The 18,598-nt window shown below is 43.4% G+C and overlaps 1 protein-coding gene across 1 annotated transcript; it reads right to left on the bottom strand.

Moving 5' to 3' along the window:
- Positions 1–4,859: 4,859 nt before the first annotated feature.
- On the bottom strand, positions 4,860–17,902 carry thbs1b (thrombospondin 1b). Its single transcript, XM_069161759.1, has 23 exons — positions 17,664–17,902; positions 17,419–17,503; positions 16,646–17,205; positions 16,317–16,392; positions 15,886–15,969; positions 15,616–15,725; positions 14,659–14,784; positions 13,553–13,649; positions 12,503–12,676; positions 12,138–12,314; positions 11,860–12,033; positions 11,499–11,626; positions 11,218–11,370; positions 10,721–10,939; positions 10,466–10,573; positions 9,897–10,056; positions 9,652–9,770; positions 8,267–8,501; positions 7,899–8,126; positions 7,462–7,733; positions 7,274–7,371; positions 7,028–7,167; positions 4,860–6,906 (listed from the first exon to the last, which is right to left on the bottom strand). The coding sequence occupies exons 2-23, from the start codon at positions 17,480–17,482 to the stop codon at positions 6,899–6,901; spliced, it is 3,510 nt and encodes a 1,169-aa protein (XP_069017860.1). The 5' UTR covers positions 17,483–17,503; positions 17,664–17,902; the 3' UTR covers positions 4,860–6,898.
- Positions 17,903–18,598: the final 696 nt, after the last annotated feature.

Raw genomic sequence — 18,598 nt, 5'->3', positions numbered from 1 at the left:
CCTTTTATGCGGTTCTTTTGTTCCCCTGTTTTTGTTTGTTTATTTTATTCATTTATTTATTTGTTTGTTTTCGATTCTATTTGCTGGTTTTGGTTATTTGTTTGGTTTTGTTGTATTCATTACCTTTATGGTATGGTCTTTTTTGCCTCCTGTTTTCTTAAATGTTTACCGGTATCAACGTTATGTATGACTATGCTTTGCTTCTCTGTAGAGCACTTTGTAAACTCTGTTTTTAAAGGTGCTATATAAATAAAGTTATTATTATTATTACTCATGAAAGTGACCTTCTGTCTCAGTGGAGAACTTGCATATAAAAGTCTTGGAGAGCATGTACTTGGTATTTCCACTCTTCAGCACAAAAGCAATAAAATCAGGAACAAGAATGAATTTGATCCAGAATAGAAACCTGGTCACTTTCCCAGCATTGCCAACACGATTCTCTTTGGGTTGTTTTGGAACATTCGATTCTTGACTATTCAAACGTTTTCCCTGGCTCACTCATAACGCACAGAGAGCACACCACACAGATATGACAGAGTTCGAGAGCTGAAAAACATGTATGACACGTCTCAGTCAGAAACTAAGAAAAATTTTGGTTGTTGTTGATTGGATTTCAATGCATGGTTGTCATACCAGAAAGTGATCAACCGTTTTTTTCCCTTGTTGTTTTTAAATTGTCGACCTGCGTTTCATTTTATTGCCTAAGAGACGTGACACCTGAAGAGCAGGAATGTGTAACATCCTTACAATGATGTTTAGAAATGTTTTTTTCCCCCGCCGCGATGCGTCAAAGGTAACGGAGGTCACCTTTTTTCCATCAAAATATTGTTTGAGTTCACCAGGTGCAGGCAGCTCAGGGGTCAGAGGTCAGAGCACATCCTAGTCAGGAATCCCATCAAGTCTGCCAACAATCACAGGAACCATATTGCTACCTGTGGGGAATTATTTTATGAGGCCTCACAGAGGGGAATTGCAGAAAAGTAGCCAGTGCGGTTATGCGATTTTATGGCAATTATGCCATTAAGCCTGACATAATCAAGAGCCTTATCTTTGTTTCACTGATGCCGTGATTGTTGTAATTCTCATACGACTGTCCCTAAAGTTGTGGTTTGGTGCTGCTGCAGGACCTCTGATGTTGGCAAGCACAATGTACAGGCAACAAAGCAGCATGACATCGTTTGCGTCTTCGTTCACACTGATCTTTCTTCTCTCTTGCTGTGTTCCAGATGGCGTACTTGCGTACTAACACTCACTATTTTGAGAGCATAAGTGCGTTCACTGTGACGAGTATAGATACACGCAGTGCGCTACAAGTACTCGGATGGTGCACTCAAAACAGTCCAAAAAATAAGTGTGAAACGTTGGACACTCGACGTAAAGAATATTCAATTTTAAGGCATCTGAGGAAACTGTTGCAGAACACTGCACAAAAGTGTTTATTCTGCTCTAAGTACCACCATACTGCTGTTGGACAGAAGCGATCAGTGTGTTTATTGCGTGTTAAACAAAGGACACAAAAACACTGTCATTTCTAGGTAAAATAATTAAAGCCGGTTGGACGGTTGATGCATTTCAAATTCTACGGTTATTTCCGGTAAGTCCAGAACGGTTTGAGACAACGCTACCCTGTCAAAATTTCAGTACCACACATGTAAGACTCCTAACATGCAAGACCACTATTTGTTAGCGTACTGAGGGATGTATGTCATTTTGAACGCAACCTTTTTGTCTGCATTTGGATGCCTCATCCATGTCAAGCTTTTCTATTGTGCTTTAGTAACAACAAAGTGCAGCATGTGCAGAATAATAATAAATAAAATGCCTGGTTACATAACCGCTCTGGTGCCTGTAGCTATTTTGTTCTCTAAGTTACAGACTGCAGGTGTCACTGAGGTTTTATTTTGAGCCCACCCTACACACCCAAGTAACTACAACTGAGAGGAAATGCCTCGACTAAACCACACTCCAGACTTGTATTTAAGTCTTTATTGTTGAAGAAAATGTTATTTTATTCTTATTTAAGTCTCAAACACTGTATGTACAGGTGGTATCCTGCAGCTCCCTGTGCTCACAGAGGTTGATGGTGGGGGAAACGCCGCATATTTCGGTGGGGTCCTCCATCTTAAGATAACACCTCAACACCTCTATGCACAGCAGCATGAAGCGGAAAGGTGCGCAGTGACAGACAGAGGAGGAGGAGGAGGAGGAAGGCCAGATCAAATGTAGCATTTCAGGTTTGATGTTTTGAGGTTTGAGGCCAGTCGTGGCAGCGGGTTCTGTAAATGGTTTGCAGCCTCACCACTCGGCTGGACGAATTACAGGAGCTAAATGAAGCCGTCGTAACTCCAGGGTGGATGGCCTTTGTTCTGTTCATCAGCACTTTGCATTAGTCACTACACTTCAAGGCTGATGCGTGTATCCTTTTACTGCAAAAAGGTGCATTTTGCAGACCCGTTAAAGGTGCGGGAGGTAATTGGGCGGGTCTTTTTCAGCTTTGGTCTGTCATTATTTGAGCAGTTGTGTAGTAAGTAATCGTGGAAGTAGCCTCCGACCGGAAAGCAGTCGGTTTGAAGTCCTGGTCGCTCTCGGAAAATCTGAGGGGCCGGCAGGTCATCACTTCCGTCGCATACTGTGAGTAACACATTGTGGTTCTCATAAACATCGACGTGTCTGACAGCAACTTCTCTTACTTAAATTCAATGCAGTGTCTGCAAACTGTCGTCTCCTTGAAATAGTCCCATTTTAGAGCTATTATTCAATTAGTTAATGGACAGAAATTTATTTTAGCATCTTTTGCCACCAAGTAATCATTTCAGTTATATTTCCAAGCAAACATTCCTAACTTTTTTTTGGTACTCATGCTCAAATTTGAGAATTTGCTGATGTCTGTGACTAAATTTTTGATGGTTTGGATTGCCGATTGCCCAATAAGCCAATTGGATGTCGCTGTAGTCTATTGTGATGGGTTACTATTGATTAAAGTTTATTACAACTGGCTGAATGTTTGAGGAAACTATCAACTAATTATGAAAACAATAATTCTAATTAATTGATCAATTAAGCCAAATGAACATGCCATCTAAATATTGACTTAAAAGTAAGGTATCTGAAGTACAAGTCTCCAAAAATCATGTTGTGACCGTTTTATTTTGAAAAGACAAAGAGTATACTCAATGAATGGGACATCTACTCATCACTTCCCAACTAACAAGAAGGTGTAGCATATTTTATAGAGAATAATTTATGTAAAATAAGACAATGGACCAAATTCATGCAAGAACCAAGTGTACCAAGTGGAGTTTTCTATAAACTGGTGGGGATTTTCAATGTGGCAACAGTCACATCCTGACACAGTCTAAATAGGGCCTTAGAGTCCATGTGGGTGTTTGCAGACAGCTGGCAGAGACCTGTGAGAACTGCAGCTGGTATTAAGATGTCTGGTCTTCAGTGTTGCCACATTGTAATAATCCATAATAACCCATGCCGGGCTGCCATTGTTAGTAGGAATGACTTTATGATTGACTTCCTGGATTAAAAAAGGCTAATTTTTTAATTTGTTTTATAGTGTAGCCCATAAATGTCTACTTGCTTCTCAACATTTGATTGCTACAGAATAAGAATGAGTCATCCTATACTGACTTCATAAATAGCTTTCAGTGAATATGTCTAAACAGAGTAGTCTGGTTGGTCTTTTCTCAGTGACAAAGAAGCCCTAGCCCTTAGGATAAAATAAACTGAGGCACAGGCTGGTTTATTGCATGGACAGAGATGTAGCCACCGTGTTTAAACAAAGTCGCAAAAAGTCAAACATCAACAGAGAGTCTTTGTCAGAAGACACCAATGTGCAGGACTCATTTTTGGATCAGTGATTATATGGCCACTCGGTTTGTAGTATCTGAGACCTGACCCAGGACACGAATCCACCTCCTGCTGCATACCGGGTCTCACATTTGTGTGACAATACAGTATGTTTAATACCCGAGAATAGAACTGTGCAGGAAAGAATCACCAGTAGTTCTGCTCTTTTGGACCCTGCTGTTCGTTAATTGGTGGCACATGAGGCTATTACCAGTTTTAGTGTTTTTTCTCTGTTTTGGTTCTGTTCCATTTGACCGCATTTTGGATTGTTTCCTTGAGTTTTGATTGGATTAGTCGTCAGAGTTTACTGTATACACATCAAGTACAGGTAGGCTTTTCACAAGTCCATTTCCGATTGCTTTTCTTGACTTTTGGACCGATGAATTCCAGTGCAACATTACAAGAGTGACTTTTTTTTTTTTTAATGCCAAAGAAGGAGACAGCAAAAACACCCCTGTCTATATTTAGGGGAATGGTATCACCAAAATAAAATGGAAAATAAAATCTAAGAAATTTGTGTTGCCGCACAAAAAGCAGAAAAATGACAAAACAGAATCTATTTCGTCCATCGCTGGATTATTTTAGTCCCTTCTACCACATTTCAGCCAATGTCAAGGTTTGTGTCAACCTAATATTTGCAGACCCCGGAGAGGTCACTGAGATCAAGCTGAGGTGCAGATGTCCGTGTCACATTCCTCATGTGGCCTTCATCATAGAGACCATGTTTGCCTCCATGCAGAGAGAGTACAAGTCTGTCTGAGCGTCAGGGGAAGTAGGAGACCACTTTGAGTAATTGTAGGTGTTAAGCAGTGAAGCTACGGTCGAGTCTGTCTGCCTTTTTGTGATGTAGTCTGGAGGGAAGAGACTGACTGTAAGTCTGCTCTGAGTCATCGTGTAAATCCTGACTCTATTTCCACGCCACCTAAACAAGTTCTAGACTTGATCACCGCTGGAGTCTGAGGCAAAACCGCTCCAGTGTGACAAACAAAAGCACAGACAGGTTTGAGAATTTTAACAACTATTTATTGTCTTGAAGTATGTAACAAAATAGTCACTATGAATAAAAACAGCATTTTGCTTTGTACAACTAAGAAAATGTTTACAGACAAGCAAAACTAATTGTACAAAAAAATAATGGTAACATTGATACACAATAACAAAACAAAAAAAGGTAAAAACGATAAAGAACAGAACATCCTCACGTCAGTGTGCAAACCGTTTATACAGATGGACGTGTGCCCTTTTGTGAGGCAACAGATCCTGATAAATTATTTAAATAGCCTTTATCTACACACACACACACACACACACACACACACACACACACACACACACACACACACATATCAATCTCTCACAAACAGCTAAGAAAACAGAACAATAATTTATCTGCTAAAAATCGCATTGGACATAAATGATAAAGCAAAATTATTAAAAAAAAAAGAAATCTCCCATTTTACTGTCATTTTCACTGGGGCAGATCATGGGATCGGGAGCTCTCCTGTGTTTGTAGATATGAAATTTCATATTATTTACAGCTCATGCTACAGTAGCACTAAGATGTCCATCATTTCAAATGAATAAAAAAAAAAAGTACTTAGGTTGTGTTTTTGTTTGATCAAATTATACAACAGCAATGAGGTAATAATTGTACATCAAATATTTCCTTTGTTTTTCATCTCTCTCTGAAGAAAAGACACACAAGTCACATACACTTCATACTAAATAGCCCTACCTGAACAATACCAAATTCACTTTGTACAGCGGGAGATGATAGACAATGACTAGAGCATGCATCCCGCTTCCGACAGTCGACTGTACCTGATTTTAAGTCAGCTTTCACTGTGATTGGAAGGATTTCTTTTTACTTTTTTAAAGTATTTAAATTTTGTTAACTGCCTACATTGTAGGCAAAAGTCAATAAATTACATGTATTTACATAATTTCATATTAAAATCCTCAAAAGCTGAGGGAGATAAATTTCTTCAAGGTTTTGATGTAAGATGAGGGTTATTTGGGAGGGAATCCTGGCTTTAAGATTGAAGGCAATTGTTTTGTAAAATAATCCTCCTAATTTTTCCTCACTGGTTTATCATGGGAAGATCGCCACTTCCATTTAATCCTGAGAGTTGCTTATATAACCAGACAACATCAGCAAAGTCGATGATCCCTGTATATAAAAGATACCTGACCTAAATTTAATTTCTTCTCGCCACAGTTCTTCTCTACAGAGATTCTTAGGCAGATAGGTAAAAGAACTTTCTTGCTCCACTCATGGCTAGTCTTCCACACAGCACGTGCATGAACATCCACAACATCACGTTCCCCCAATTTCTAACTCGTTCCACTCCCAACAGTTTCCTTACGTTGCACATCCTTAGCAACAACAACAACAACAACAAAAAAATCACAAAAAAAAAATGTTAACGCTGTCTTCATCCACTGAGTCATCAAAAGTTGTATCGTTCAGAATCTACATCCTTGGCAAGTCTGGTAAAGCAAAGGGATTATTCAGTTGTTTTTTTTTTTCTTTGGGATGTCCATCCAGAAAGTAAGGTAGGAAGGCACACAGGCTGAAGAAGTAAGATAGAAAGTCAGAGAGAGATGTAAAGGCTTGGAAGTGCATAGTTGTCTATAGGAGCCATTCCCACACAGAGATGAATGAGGTTTGTCAGAGAGCGGGAAAGCAGGCAGAGCTGGGATAGAAAGGTGTTGGTGTCCTACCGGCAAAGCTATGAAAAACTTGTTTGATAATTATACATTTTTTTTCTCCAGCTCCTCCCTGCTCTCATGGATGCTAAAGGTGTTGGAGAAGGGGCTCTCTGATCCTCAACTGGCAGTCAGCTGGTTGGTGCTCTGCCCGAACCAGCTTCAAGTTACCCTGAGGCTGACCACATGCCCTTCGCCTCGTCCAAGTGTGCGTGCCACAGAAGAAAAAGTCGCGGAAATAAATCGGTCCCTGGACTTTGCATGAGAATATATAAGTTCATACTTTTGTACAAAAAAAGGTGCATTCCTCAGAGCTTCCTGCGCTGTGCATTTATGCATCTGTTAAAACAAAGAGACACGATGTAAAGAGAGTTTGCATTTGGCCTCCTCTGTGGCATCAATTTTAAGAGAAGCACATCAAGTGATTGTACATATTAGTTGACTTTAAATAAATGCTTACCTCTGCATTCATACTTGAGGTCTGAGAAGTATACCATCTCTTGCGAGAAGACGAAAAGACCTAGCCTGCCCCCGGCGTATGTCTTATCATAGATGCTACCAGAATCTGCCATGATCTTCTTGCCCTCGTACATCACAACTCTGTGGGAATAAAATCAAAATGAAAGTTGATGAGGTCGAAAGCTTGATATTTCAACTTCAAACTCATGTGAAGCGAATTGGGGATTCATTAGTATCCTCTGCCCACCGAATATGTCCTGTTCTCGGCCTGTGGATCAGATGCCATCTGTAGGCAGTGAAGTCTTTCCATCCAATGTTCTTGGGGTCATGCCAGAGAGTGCGGACCTGGCGTATGAGAAAATAAACAACAATGGGTTAATCGGATTTCTTATTAAACATTTTAACAACACGTAGAAGAACAGTAGTCTTGCCTACCTGTCCTGGGGTATTGCCTGTGTGCCAGAGGGCATTTCTGAGGTGCTCTCCTGGACCGGTGGTGGAGTTAACAACCTTAATGGACAGGCCCGAGTAGCCCTGTGCCTTGGTGGGTTTGTTTGACCAGTAGGTCTGTGTGATCTGCTTCCACATCACCACGTAGAACCTGGAACTGGACTGATAGCCGAACACAAAGCCGGCGTAATCGTCATCTCTTTCCGTGTTAATGAAGAAAGTCCCGCTGAAGTCCACCGAATTAAACTCATGATAACCTGGCGAAGGAAACAAATGCAAGTTGGAGGGATGTCAATGGAAGAAGAGAAAAAAACCGGACTGAAAATGGGTATTCTTATCGGCCTTTTAATAGTTCTCCAGGTGAACTTGAAAAAAACTCTATGAATCGTGCAGACGATCATGACACATTCTTTTTAACTTACCAACAGCAATGCCAGGGTCGCAGTTGACAGTCTGAACCAGCTCTTTGCCCTGATGGCGGACGACCCAGTTAGGATCAATCTGGGAAGTTCCTTTCGGATCCAGAGGAACCATCTGGAACTGGCGGAAGTCTGTCTCACTAATGTCAAAGTTCTCTGGACACACGTCATAGATGTCGGGCACATTGTCTTGATCAAAATCATCTTTGCAAGCATCTCCTCGGCCATCACCTGAAAAGTATACATTGTATGTAAATTGATAATAGCACCCAAGGTGCATAAACATGCTATGAGCTGTGTTTCAGCGTACTGCTCCCTCGGAACAGTTTAGAAAAAGCCGTATTGATTAGGCGCGGCCACTTTTAGCTTACCGTCAGAGTCCAGCTGATCAGGGTTGAAGGCCAGTCTGCAGTTGTCTTTGTCATCAGGGATGCCATCGTTGTCGTCGTCGTGGTCACAGGCGTCTCCCTTGCCGTCCTTGTCGTGGTCAGCCTGATTGGCGTTGGGGATGTACGGGCAGTTGTCCAAGTTATTTTGGTGTCCGTCCTCGTCGATGTCCTGGTTACTGTCACACTTGTCTCCCACACGGTCATCATCTGAATCCACCTGTTATAATGTAGAGTTTTCTCATCAGTTATGAAGTTTTAAGATGCTTTTCTTTCACTGCTGTGTTTCCTGCTGCCTTTATCCTTTCAACTCTTGTATCCTTCTTTCATTGAGGACTTCCTTAGGGTCCAATCACCTCTATAAAGTTGCCAAGCTCCATTGGTCCAAGATCAAACATCATCACTCCACAAGACCATTGTTCCTTCTACTCCGATTTGCTTGTTAAACACTACCGTAATCTCCAGTGAAAAGAAAAATCATTCTCGTCCTACTTGGCAGGTATTACCGGAACCAATTTTAATTGTGTGAATATATAGGTCTGCTGATTCTCCACTGAGCATTGCTTCCAGTTGTTGCATCCAAATGGACATAGACCTCGAGTTAATTTTGAAACTATTGGTGCAACCTTTAACTAATTGGAGTAATAGTTGGGCGGAGCTGGGCTAACATATTGTGGCTCTAAAAAAGAATAGGTGCAAGTGGGATTTCTAGAGTCAAAAGTTATTTTGTTTAAAATATCAGTAAGTGGCACTTTTGTTTAGTTTTTGTATGCTTTCGATAAATAAATAACATTTCTGCATCCATGTCTGGACTTGTCTCTTTTGGCCTTTAATTGCAGTGGGCTTCACTCTTTAAAACCCACATCAGTTTAGACTTTGATGCTCCCCTGCTTCCCCCATCCTTCTCCTGGTTCCCGTTGTTCAACACATTCCTATTTCTCAGTGTAGCATGGCACAGGTGGACTGAGCAGGCCTGGGCTGCGCCGACAGGGCACGCACATACCCCAGGGCCAGTCCATTCCTCAGTAATATCCAACCCAGGGCCTCTCCCCTCACATTAGTCAGCTAACGTCAATGGGCCATTGAAAAGACCCCTAACCCCCCACCACGCCTTATTGAACTGATGTGCCCTTGAGCTGCATACAGGATTTACTCCACCTTTACATGCTGTGATAAAGCTTAGACAGCGACACAGGGCTAATCACTAAGACTTTCTCTGAATTGAAAGAGAGATATATGCTGAGCTATAGAGAAAGGCAGGGAGATGAATGTGGATTATTGTTGCCGGGTGAGGCGGAAGGAAATGGGGAAAGGCGGTGTGTGTGTGTGTGTGTGTGTGTGTGTGTGTGTGTGTGTGTGTGTCCACACACCTGATCAGGATTATGTTCCAGAGGGCAGTTATCACACATGTCTCCAACTCCGTCCAGATCTGTGTCTCTCTGGTCAACATTGTAAACGTAGGGGCAGTTGTCCTTCTCATTCAGTATACCTGGCGAATGAATGGAAACACAAAAGTAAAATATCATAGTCAAAAAGCAAAATCATACTTGCAAAGATGTTGATTTCCAGAGCACTTTTTTTTTTTTTTTTTTTACAAAAAGTTTCCAGCTCTCACCATCTCCATCGATGTCCACAGCACAGGCATCTCCCTCGCCATTGTTGTCCGTGTCGGTCTGGTCTGGGTTGCTATTGTAGGGGCAGTTGTCACAGCGGTCACCCACATCATCACGGTCATAGTCATACTGCCTGGGATTGTACACGAATGGACAGTTGTCCTGTTTCCAAAAGACAAAGACAAAGAGTTGATGAGATGTTTTTAGGTGCAGCGCTTGTTGTTTGCTGGCTGTCGATTACCAGGTATGGGAGTGATGCAGAATGAAAAGGTGCTTTATTTTTAAGCCCCATCCCAAATGTAATGTTGGGATTAGCGGCACACAGTGCAGCTCCTTCAGAGCTCTAACCCAGTGTTGGAATTTGAGGTTTTGGCTCAGGCTGGGAAGAAACATTTGCTTTTCTGCTGCGCCGGCCGGCCGGCCGGCCCGCCTTCCCTCCCCCTCACTTCCTCCCCCTCCACCTGCCTTCTTATTAGACAGCATGAATGATGAATGGTGAAATCACAGTCGCACAGGACGCACACACACACAAACTCTGTTGTGCACTCCACCTCCGGAAATGTGTACCCACCCTGTCGTCAGGAATACCATCGTTGTCATCGTCATTGTCGCAAGCATCTCCAATGCCATCCTTATCGTAATCTTCCTGCCCGGAGTTAGGGAGGTTGGGACAGTTGTCCTGAATAACAGACAACACAGTCAGACGTTAGACGTGATAATGCAAGAAATTTAACTTTAACCCTGCATCAGTAATGTCTTGAGTAAGTTTACTACTCATGACTTCCCTCTTTTCTTTTCCTCTTCTTGCAGCTTTATCACTATGTACCTTTTTGCAGTGGTAGGTGGCGTTCTCCACACAGACCAAGTCGGCATTGGGCCATCCATCCAGATCCGTGTCCTCCCCACAGATGTGGCCGTTGCCAGCGTAACCGGGCTTGCACTCACAGCGGTACATGGGATCAGCGAAGTGTCCGAGGTAGTTGCAGCGAGCGTTTTTGTTGCAGTCATGGCTGCCATCCAGGCAGGGATTACGGGGTGTGCACACCTGCAGGTTGAAGGAGGGATGAATAGTTTCATCAACTGTCGGTGATCAACACTGGCTGTGCATTGTCCAAATTCTTGACATTCTGTCTTCAGAGAGACCGACATTCATCACAATAACTGAGCAAGATTCTGACCCGCAGATACAAGTGTACTCGAACTTCACACTGACTGTCAGAATTTATTCATCTACTTGCATCTCTCTCTCTCTCTCTCTCTCTCTGTCAGAGCCATTTTGTCCTGCTTTCTGATTGGATGACACAAAGACAGGACCGTACTTGCCTGCTTATTAGCAGTAGCCTGCTCCACACCTTTTCCAAACGGCTGCGGTCCCGAGTAGCGAGGTGGGCAGGGCAAACAGTTGTAGCCAGGCACTGTATTCTCACAGCGGTGCACGCCGTTAAACTCAAAGCAAGCGTCCGGGACCTCCTTGCACTGTTTTCAGGATAAAAAAGAGTGACAGTTGCGATCATTAAGCTGAAGACCTGGTAGACGTTGCAGCAAAGCATCGAGCCACGTTTGTAGTTGACGTAGTCACAGTAGAAGAACGGAGGAATTTTTACCTCATCAATATCTTTGCACTTGATGCCATTGCCGGCGTAACCACCTGGGCACTTTCCACACTTCCAGGAACCGTCAGGGAAACTGGTGCACTTGGCTCCAGCAAAGCAGGGGTTGGACAAGCACCCATCTGAAAACCGCAGTACCGTCTCATTATCAATATTCCTTCACATGTAACCTTTTCGTAATCCAGTAAATCTCATTCCAGTCAAGATCTTATTGTGATGGTAGATTTAAGGGTATAAAAATGTAACTAAATGATTAAAACCAACAGTAATGTAGCTATTGCTACACATCAAAAAAAGATAAATAATAAAATATTACAGATGCATGTTGAAGCGCTGAGTGATTAAAATGACTCACCGATGGGGCAGGGTTTCTTGTTGCACCTCTGGTTTTCTTTGGCGTCGCCTTGACATTCTTTACCGCCATAATTTGGTGCAGGATCATTGCACAGGCGTTTGCGGGTCTGAACACCTCCTTTGCAGGTGAGACTGCACGTATCCCACAGTGACCAGGGTCCCCAATTGCCATTAACTGATGGAGACAAGAAGAAAACATGATAATTTTTTTTATCCTTCCTAACCAAAAAAACCCCCAAAAAACCAGCGATGCCGTGACCGTAGGATGGTGAAACTTACTGGGACACGGAGACTTCTGACACTTTTCTGTTTGCCGGCCCTCTCCCTCACACTCCTTGCCGCCGAGCTGGGGCGTGGGGGAGTTGCAGAGGCGGATACGGGTGATGACACCAGCACCACAGGTGACTGAGCAGGATGACCAGGGTGACCAGTGGCTCCAGTTGCCGTCCTGCTTGACTGAGGGCCGCAAAAAAAAAAAAAGAAAGGTCAGAGGTCATTTATCAGGAAGCAACATGTTGGACCACTGTGGCATTATATCATAAAAACAAATACCGTCACACAGATGATGACGCACAACTAAAATCACATGACATGACACGCTTGCTGTTTGTGTGTGGTTGTTGGTATACGTTGTATGGACTCACAGCGCTTGTCGCACTCCTGGAGGTAACAGTCGCGGGTCTGCACAGAGGTGCCTTCGCAGTTGTTATTGATACGGTCGCAAGAGCGCCCCCGCTGCTGGATGCCCCGCCCACATGACACGGAACAATGGGTCCATTCAGACCACGGCGACCAGCCGTCCTCTGCATAGTCGCTCACTGAGCAGGAGGGAGAGAATATGAGAAAGAGGGGAAGAGGGAGACAATAAAAGAGCTATTCCAGTGAGGCGGCACCCCCTCGCAAACACCCCCGAGCCTAAATGAGGAGGGAAAGCTCTTAAATCGGAGGGCTAATAGTGTGGATTTAGCTGGGACTTAGACACAGAGAAGGCCTTCTGTTGAGAGCAAAGGCAGAGGACTAACACTGAGAGACGCTGGGAGAAACAGAAAGGCCCACTGTCCCCGGGATGCATAGGGATGCCCCATTGGCTTATGTTTTCCTAAAGAGGAAACAGATTTCGAAAACGCGGCCGTTGGTGTGTAATGACTTCAACAAGTGGCTGAGGTCGGGATGAATGCGGCTCCGCTTGTTTATTTAGGTTTTGGGGAAGCATTGCAGCCAAGCCCGCATAGGTATGAAGAACATGTCACTTCTCTTCATGTAAAAGATGGCTTCACTAAACAGCCAACCAATTTTCCATCCTCACTTTTACCCAATTTGGCAAACTGCAGCTATTTCAACTTGAAGATTCAAAGATGTTTCAGAGCACAAAGCGCCAATGTTCCAAACACATAAGCATCCCTTTCATTTACTCGGATGTTATTGAAGTTAAATCATCTTTTCTCTTGAATAGCAACCTTTACATCGGGGGAATATCTGTGGCTTTTATTTTATATGGCAAATAAAACAGAAACGGCTCTCTCAGGGAACGGGACGCTGTTTCAATGCGTCGTCTGTTAGTTGAATCGTATACGTTCTCGCTTATAGGGGCCATTCATGGAGACATTTATAGTGCAGGTTTACATAACTGTAATTACAGTGTACTTATGCCGGCTCTGACAATGTGTCGGACTTAGTGAAAAAGAAAAGCTTACGTGTTCCACAGCGTGGGCAGCACTCTCCGTCGGGAACAGTAGCATTAGTGCAGGGGATCAGGGGGCAGGAGATCTTGCGGCACACAGTAGCAGAGTTCTGCACAGAGATCAAATTCATGTTTAGACATAAGCTCAAATATATGGATATCACCCAAATGTTGCAGCAATTTTATTCGAAATTCAGTCCATGTGCTGGGTCGGATCCTGATTCCCACATGGAATCAAGACACTGCAGTACAGCGGAGGTAATGGTTGTGTAAACCTATTTAAATCAGTGCGTGTTGCAAGATCATTTTTTTATCCAAGTCTTTAGTCCATGTCCGTGCAACCAACTCATTAAATTCCCTATTCAGTATTTGAGTTTGCAGAATTACCATGCCCGAGAGAAGTAAAACGCTGAGTTCTGGCTGAGAATGGAGACCCCTGCAGACAAGCACCTGCCCACTGGGTCAGGGGAGTTTGGGAAGGAGGCCAAAGTCCTAATAATGGATGTCGGTTTCAATGTGGAGCCGGACTGGGCACTGAGCCCCAAACAAGTAGAGCTAAGCCTGCCAGCAAAACCTGTGTGGAGTGTACTGCGAATGACTCGGGCATAACAACTTCATGCTAATGTTCTCCCTCCTGGATCTGATCATTGACTGGGAAGAAAGAGAAAAGCGGAACAACGAGTATATCAGTAGAAGAGGAAACCATTAAATAAAGCCACTGGTGAAATTCAGAGAGCTTCCCTGCCAAGTGTTTTGCACCTAAACTCATCCCTTTTTTCCACTTGTCAGAGCCAAGGTCTTGTTCTTAATTACGGGTAATGCCTCACTCAAAGTCTGGTCAAGTCCCTGAAGGCCACACTCAAGTTGAACCTCTGACAACAGACCTGTCATTACAGCTGTAGAGGCTGTTGGCCGTCTGCCAAGCCGTCACGCTACTAATTACTGAGCAGTTGAGTGGTGGTTAAGTGTGCGTGCGCCTCAGTGTGGTTGTCTTTTATATACCAGAGTGTGTGTATACATACGAGGACGAAGTCAGGCAATTGAGTGAATCTTCTCAGATGTGTGTTTAAGTACTTATGACACAATAGACACTGATGGAAACACACCGGAGGATCTCACCTGACAAGTGCACTCGGTGCAGTCGTCGACGGTCCACTCGTCTCTGTTCTTGCGCACGATGCCGTTGTGGATGCAGACGCCGCTGTGAATGCCGATGCGGGTTTTAATCAGATTGTTCTCATCCGTCTGGGGGTGTGGAGACAGATGTTGTTTGTTATTCGATATCAGAAGTTGTCACCTTTAGAATAAACTACTTTTCTCAGGGTCGGTACTAAAATGTACGGCGCAATTAAACACGAAAAAGCACCAGTGTAGTTTGTGCACTTTTATCCAGAAAGAAGGCGATATGCAAGACAAGTTCACGTCAGTTCAAACAAAATTGTATGATATATTTAAATATATTAAAGTAAAACTTCATAAGTTTGGAAACAGTTTTGAAGTGTTGCCATAATCAGGCTTGCAAATCTTGGACCAATATATTACAGTTACCACATCTCATTATGAATATACAGCATCATGTATCGTGGTTTGTTGCTCGACAGCTGTACACACTTGTGATGGTGAACTAGAGACCATACACATCTAAAATACACACACACACACACACACACACACACACACACACACACACACACACACACACAGAGGCAGCAGACAGGCAGACAGGCCTCTTGGCTTCATTTGAATTCCCAGATTAGGATACAGTATCGATATCTCAACATTGTTTGTGACCATGAAAGGATGTTATCATATCACCAGGCAGCCGCTGATTCTCTCATTAAAACTGTTGTGTCAACAACTGCAATTAATACAAACAGTCCTCCCATCCATTTACATTTTTAGTCATTTGTTTAAATACTTTCAATGAGCAATTTTTGACCTGCGATAGCCCTGGGACACACACACACACACACACACACACACACACACACACACACACACACACACACACACACACACACAGACAGAGGCAGCAGACAGGCAGACAGGAGACGGTCTCTTGGCTTTCCCCCTTACCAGCTGGCGGAGGTCATTGGAAAGCTCCTTGACCACGACACCGAGGCCCTTCAGCTCCTTAAACATGCTGACCAGGTCCTCGCAGGAGAAGCCGCAGACCATCTGCAGGTCTTCACCAGGGCAGAAGAAACAGGCAGGCCCGTCATTAGTTGTTAGTTCAGGTGAATATGTTTATTCTCCTTCTGTTCTAGGCAAGTCAGTCTTTAGACCAAGAACAAATGAAAATATGTGAACCAGTATAATAGAAGGGTCTCGTGCATCAGTGTTTACCTTTAGTCTTATGTCCAGTGTACTCTGTTCTGATGGCTGAGGAGCCATTGAGGTTCTTCAGGATCATGGTGTCGGTCATTACGGCTGGAAGAAAGATAGTATAAATCAAATCTGCACACTCATCATAATCATTAATTTATTAATAAAGATGGGTATTTGTACTTAATCCCACACCACTATAAATTATTACAAAAAGTAATTAGTTAAAGCACAGCCCAGAGGAGATGGTTTAAGACCGCAGCACCCGGAGATATTTGTAAAGTGACATTCCTCTGTGGTAAACAGCCTCTTGTGGAGTGTTCTATGTAGAAATCAGCAGGCAGATTAAGTATCTACACATTTCTTTGATAAATACTATCTTGGACTTGGCAGTGCATGAAGCAGATGAGTGATTAGTAAACACACAAGACGTGTAGGGAGTGATTACTCACAGCTTTGGCATCCTTTGTTGCGGAGAATGGCGTCCAGTGATGTTCCAAACACAAACCGCACGTTTTGTAGGACCCCCTGCAAGTATCAGTGATCAGGTTAAGCTGTAATCCGGTACATCGGATCATAAAGACTTTTATCACTGTATTACACGTGCAGTGTTACACAATCATTCTGTCCTGGCATACGCGTCTTTACGCACTCGGACACTGTTAACGGTTTAAACAAAAACGTCTTACCGACAACACTAAAATGAAAATCAAATTGAAACACAAATTCACTCTCCAAACTTCAAACTCAGTCTCCCGTCTATAGTGGCGCGTGTTCTCACCATGAACCTGTCCTTTACGGCTCCCTTGCCAACTCGGAGCCTCGCGCTGGCTGGAGTCTCCTGCGTCAGGATGCTTTGAATTGGCGCATCCAACTCGGCGGTGTTCACCTCCACGCATCCCGCGTACAGCTGCGCCCGGTCCTCCTGCACGAACAGCGTGATATTCTTCCAGTGGCCCGTGGCCAGATCCACTTCCTCGATGGAAACCACCTGCTGCTTGTTCTCAGTGGAGAAAACTAAGTCCAAGGTGTTCGCCTTGCCGTTGGAGACGATCTCAAACACAGGTCCGGAGCCGTCCTGCTTCTCCACGGTCAGGAGGCTTCCCCTGGTCCGTCTGGACTGCTTGAAGTTGAGCAGGAGGAGGAAGCCCCTCTCGGCATGGATGGAATCGATCAGGTCCCTAAAGGAGCTCTCGGGAACAGGGGGGATCAGGTCCGGATTGAGGATCTTGTAGGCGGGGCTGTACGGGTCGTCTCCTTTCACCAGGGTGACCCCGTGGTTCGTACTGGGGACTTGGACGAGGTCAAACAAGTCATACACGCTATTGTCGTCTCGACTCTCTGCAGGGGGAATAATAAGAAGCAGTCAGCCTTTGTCTGGCAGCGCTCTGGACTTCTGCCGTTTCTGTTTTAATGCGCTGCAAACTTTATAAAGCCACACCAGCTTATTTTTTTTTTAACACAATAATAACCACTGTCTTATCTATGACAAGACTTTATATTCTGAGAAGTTGAACAAGTTCAAGTTGAGTCAGTCAGTTCAGCCAAACTCACCTGCGACTCTCACGCTCTCGCAGGTCCAAAGCATCAAAAGCAAAAATATTCCTGTCAGCTTCATGGTGAAACAACAGCCTGCTGCCTGTGACAAATGACGACAAAACCCAACAAAGCTCACCTTTTATAACATTTATGTCACAGTCAGATAAAGTCAGAACGTGCAACAGGTTGAATTCATATACATGCTCTCTGTCACGCATCTGCAAAAAAAAAAATTGTCGCACAGAATATTTGCTACTCACCTGCTTCACCAAAACAGCAGATCCAAAGTAATTAAATTCCGTAAAATGTGTAGAAATCCAGAAATAATCCCCAAGAATGAAGTTATGGCAATTTATTTAAAAGTAAAAAAGCTCCACCGTGAAAATAAGGAAAACGTATAAAATCTCCCTTGTTTTCTTTTTTTTTTTTTTTTTTTTTTTCTTTCTTAATTGAAAACTTTTCTCTTCTGGTATCGGCAGCTAAAAAACTCCCTTTTAAGCCGAAGGGGGACAAAGTGCTATTTAAATAGTTTGATGCCATTCCTAAGAAGTGGCCTCGTCCAATCACGGTGAGGGGAGAAAAAGGGACGAGCTTATCCTCTTAGTGCAGCGGGAGGGGGGGGAGAGAGAGAAAAAGAGAGAGAGAGAGAAAGAGAGAGAGAGAGAGACCAAGAGCGACCAATTTCAGTGTGTTTCCTTCAGACTCTTAATGGACCAGTGTTTCCTCCCTCAGCGTCCATCCATCAGTCCTCAGAGGCATTTTCCACCTCAGAGAAACTCTACAGATTACTGTAATATTCACATGATATTGCTGCAGCTTCTGTCTGGTCTTCAAAGTTTAAAGTCACAAAAAAAAAAAAATCACTCCTGTTATTCCACAAACTCTACAGTCCCCAATAGAGAGATCATGGCACTATATTCATTTTATTTCCTGTAGTATGAATAGCTGTATCACAGACTATGATATTCCTGGCAATTCTATGGAAAGTTTGTGTGCATTTGTTTCTTTTAATATATGTTTGCAAATACATTTCTGGTCTTTCTATATCTGCATTTTAAATGTTATTTCTCATGCTTTACGTCTCCTTTTCTCATTTATGCATTGATTTGACAAGGTTATCAAATCACATCAGGTTACATGTCAGCTTACATGTCAGGTGTGATAAGGTGAGTTTCAGTCACAGATGGAGAGTATT

Source organism: Embiotoca jacksoni, unplaced genomic scaffold, assembly GCF_022577435.1.
Source record: "Embiotoca jacksoni isolate LCO1_2020_lvr unplaced genomic scaffold, fEmbJac1.0.p SCAF_29, whole genome shotgun sequence".
Lineage (NCBI taxonomy): Eukaryota > Metazoa > Chordata > Actinopteri > Embiotocidae > Embiotoca > Embiotoca jacksoni.
The sequence above is the reverse complement of the archived record's forward strand: the minus strand, read 5'-3'. Positions and strand labels throughout refer to the sequence as shown.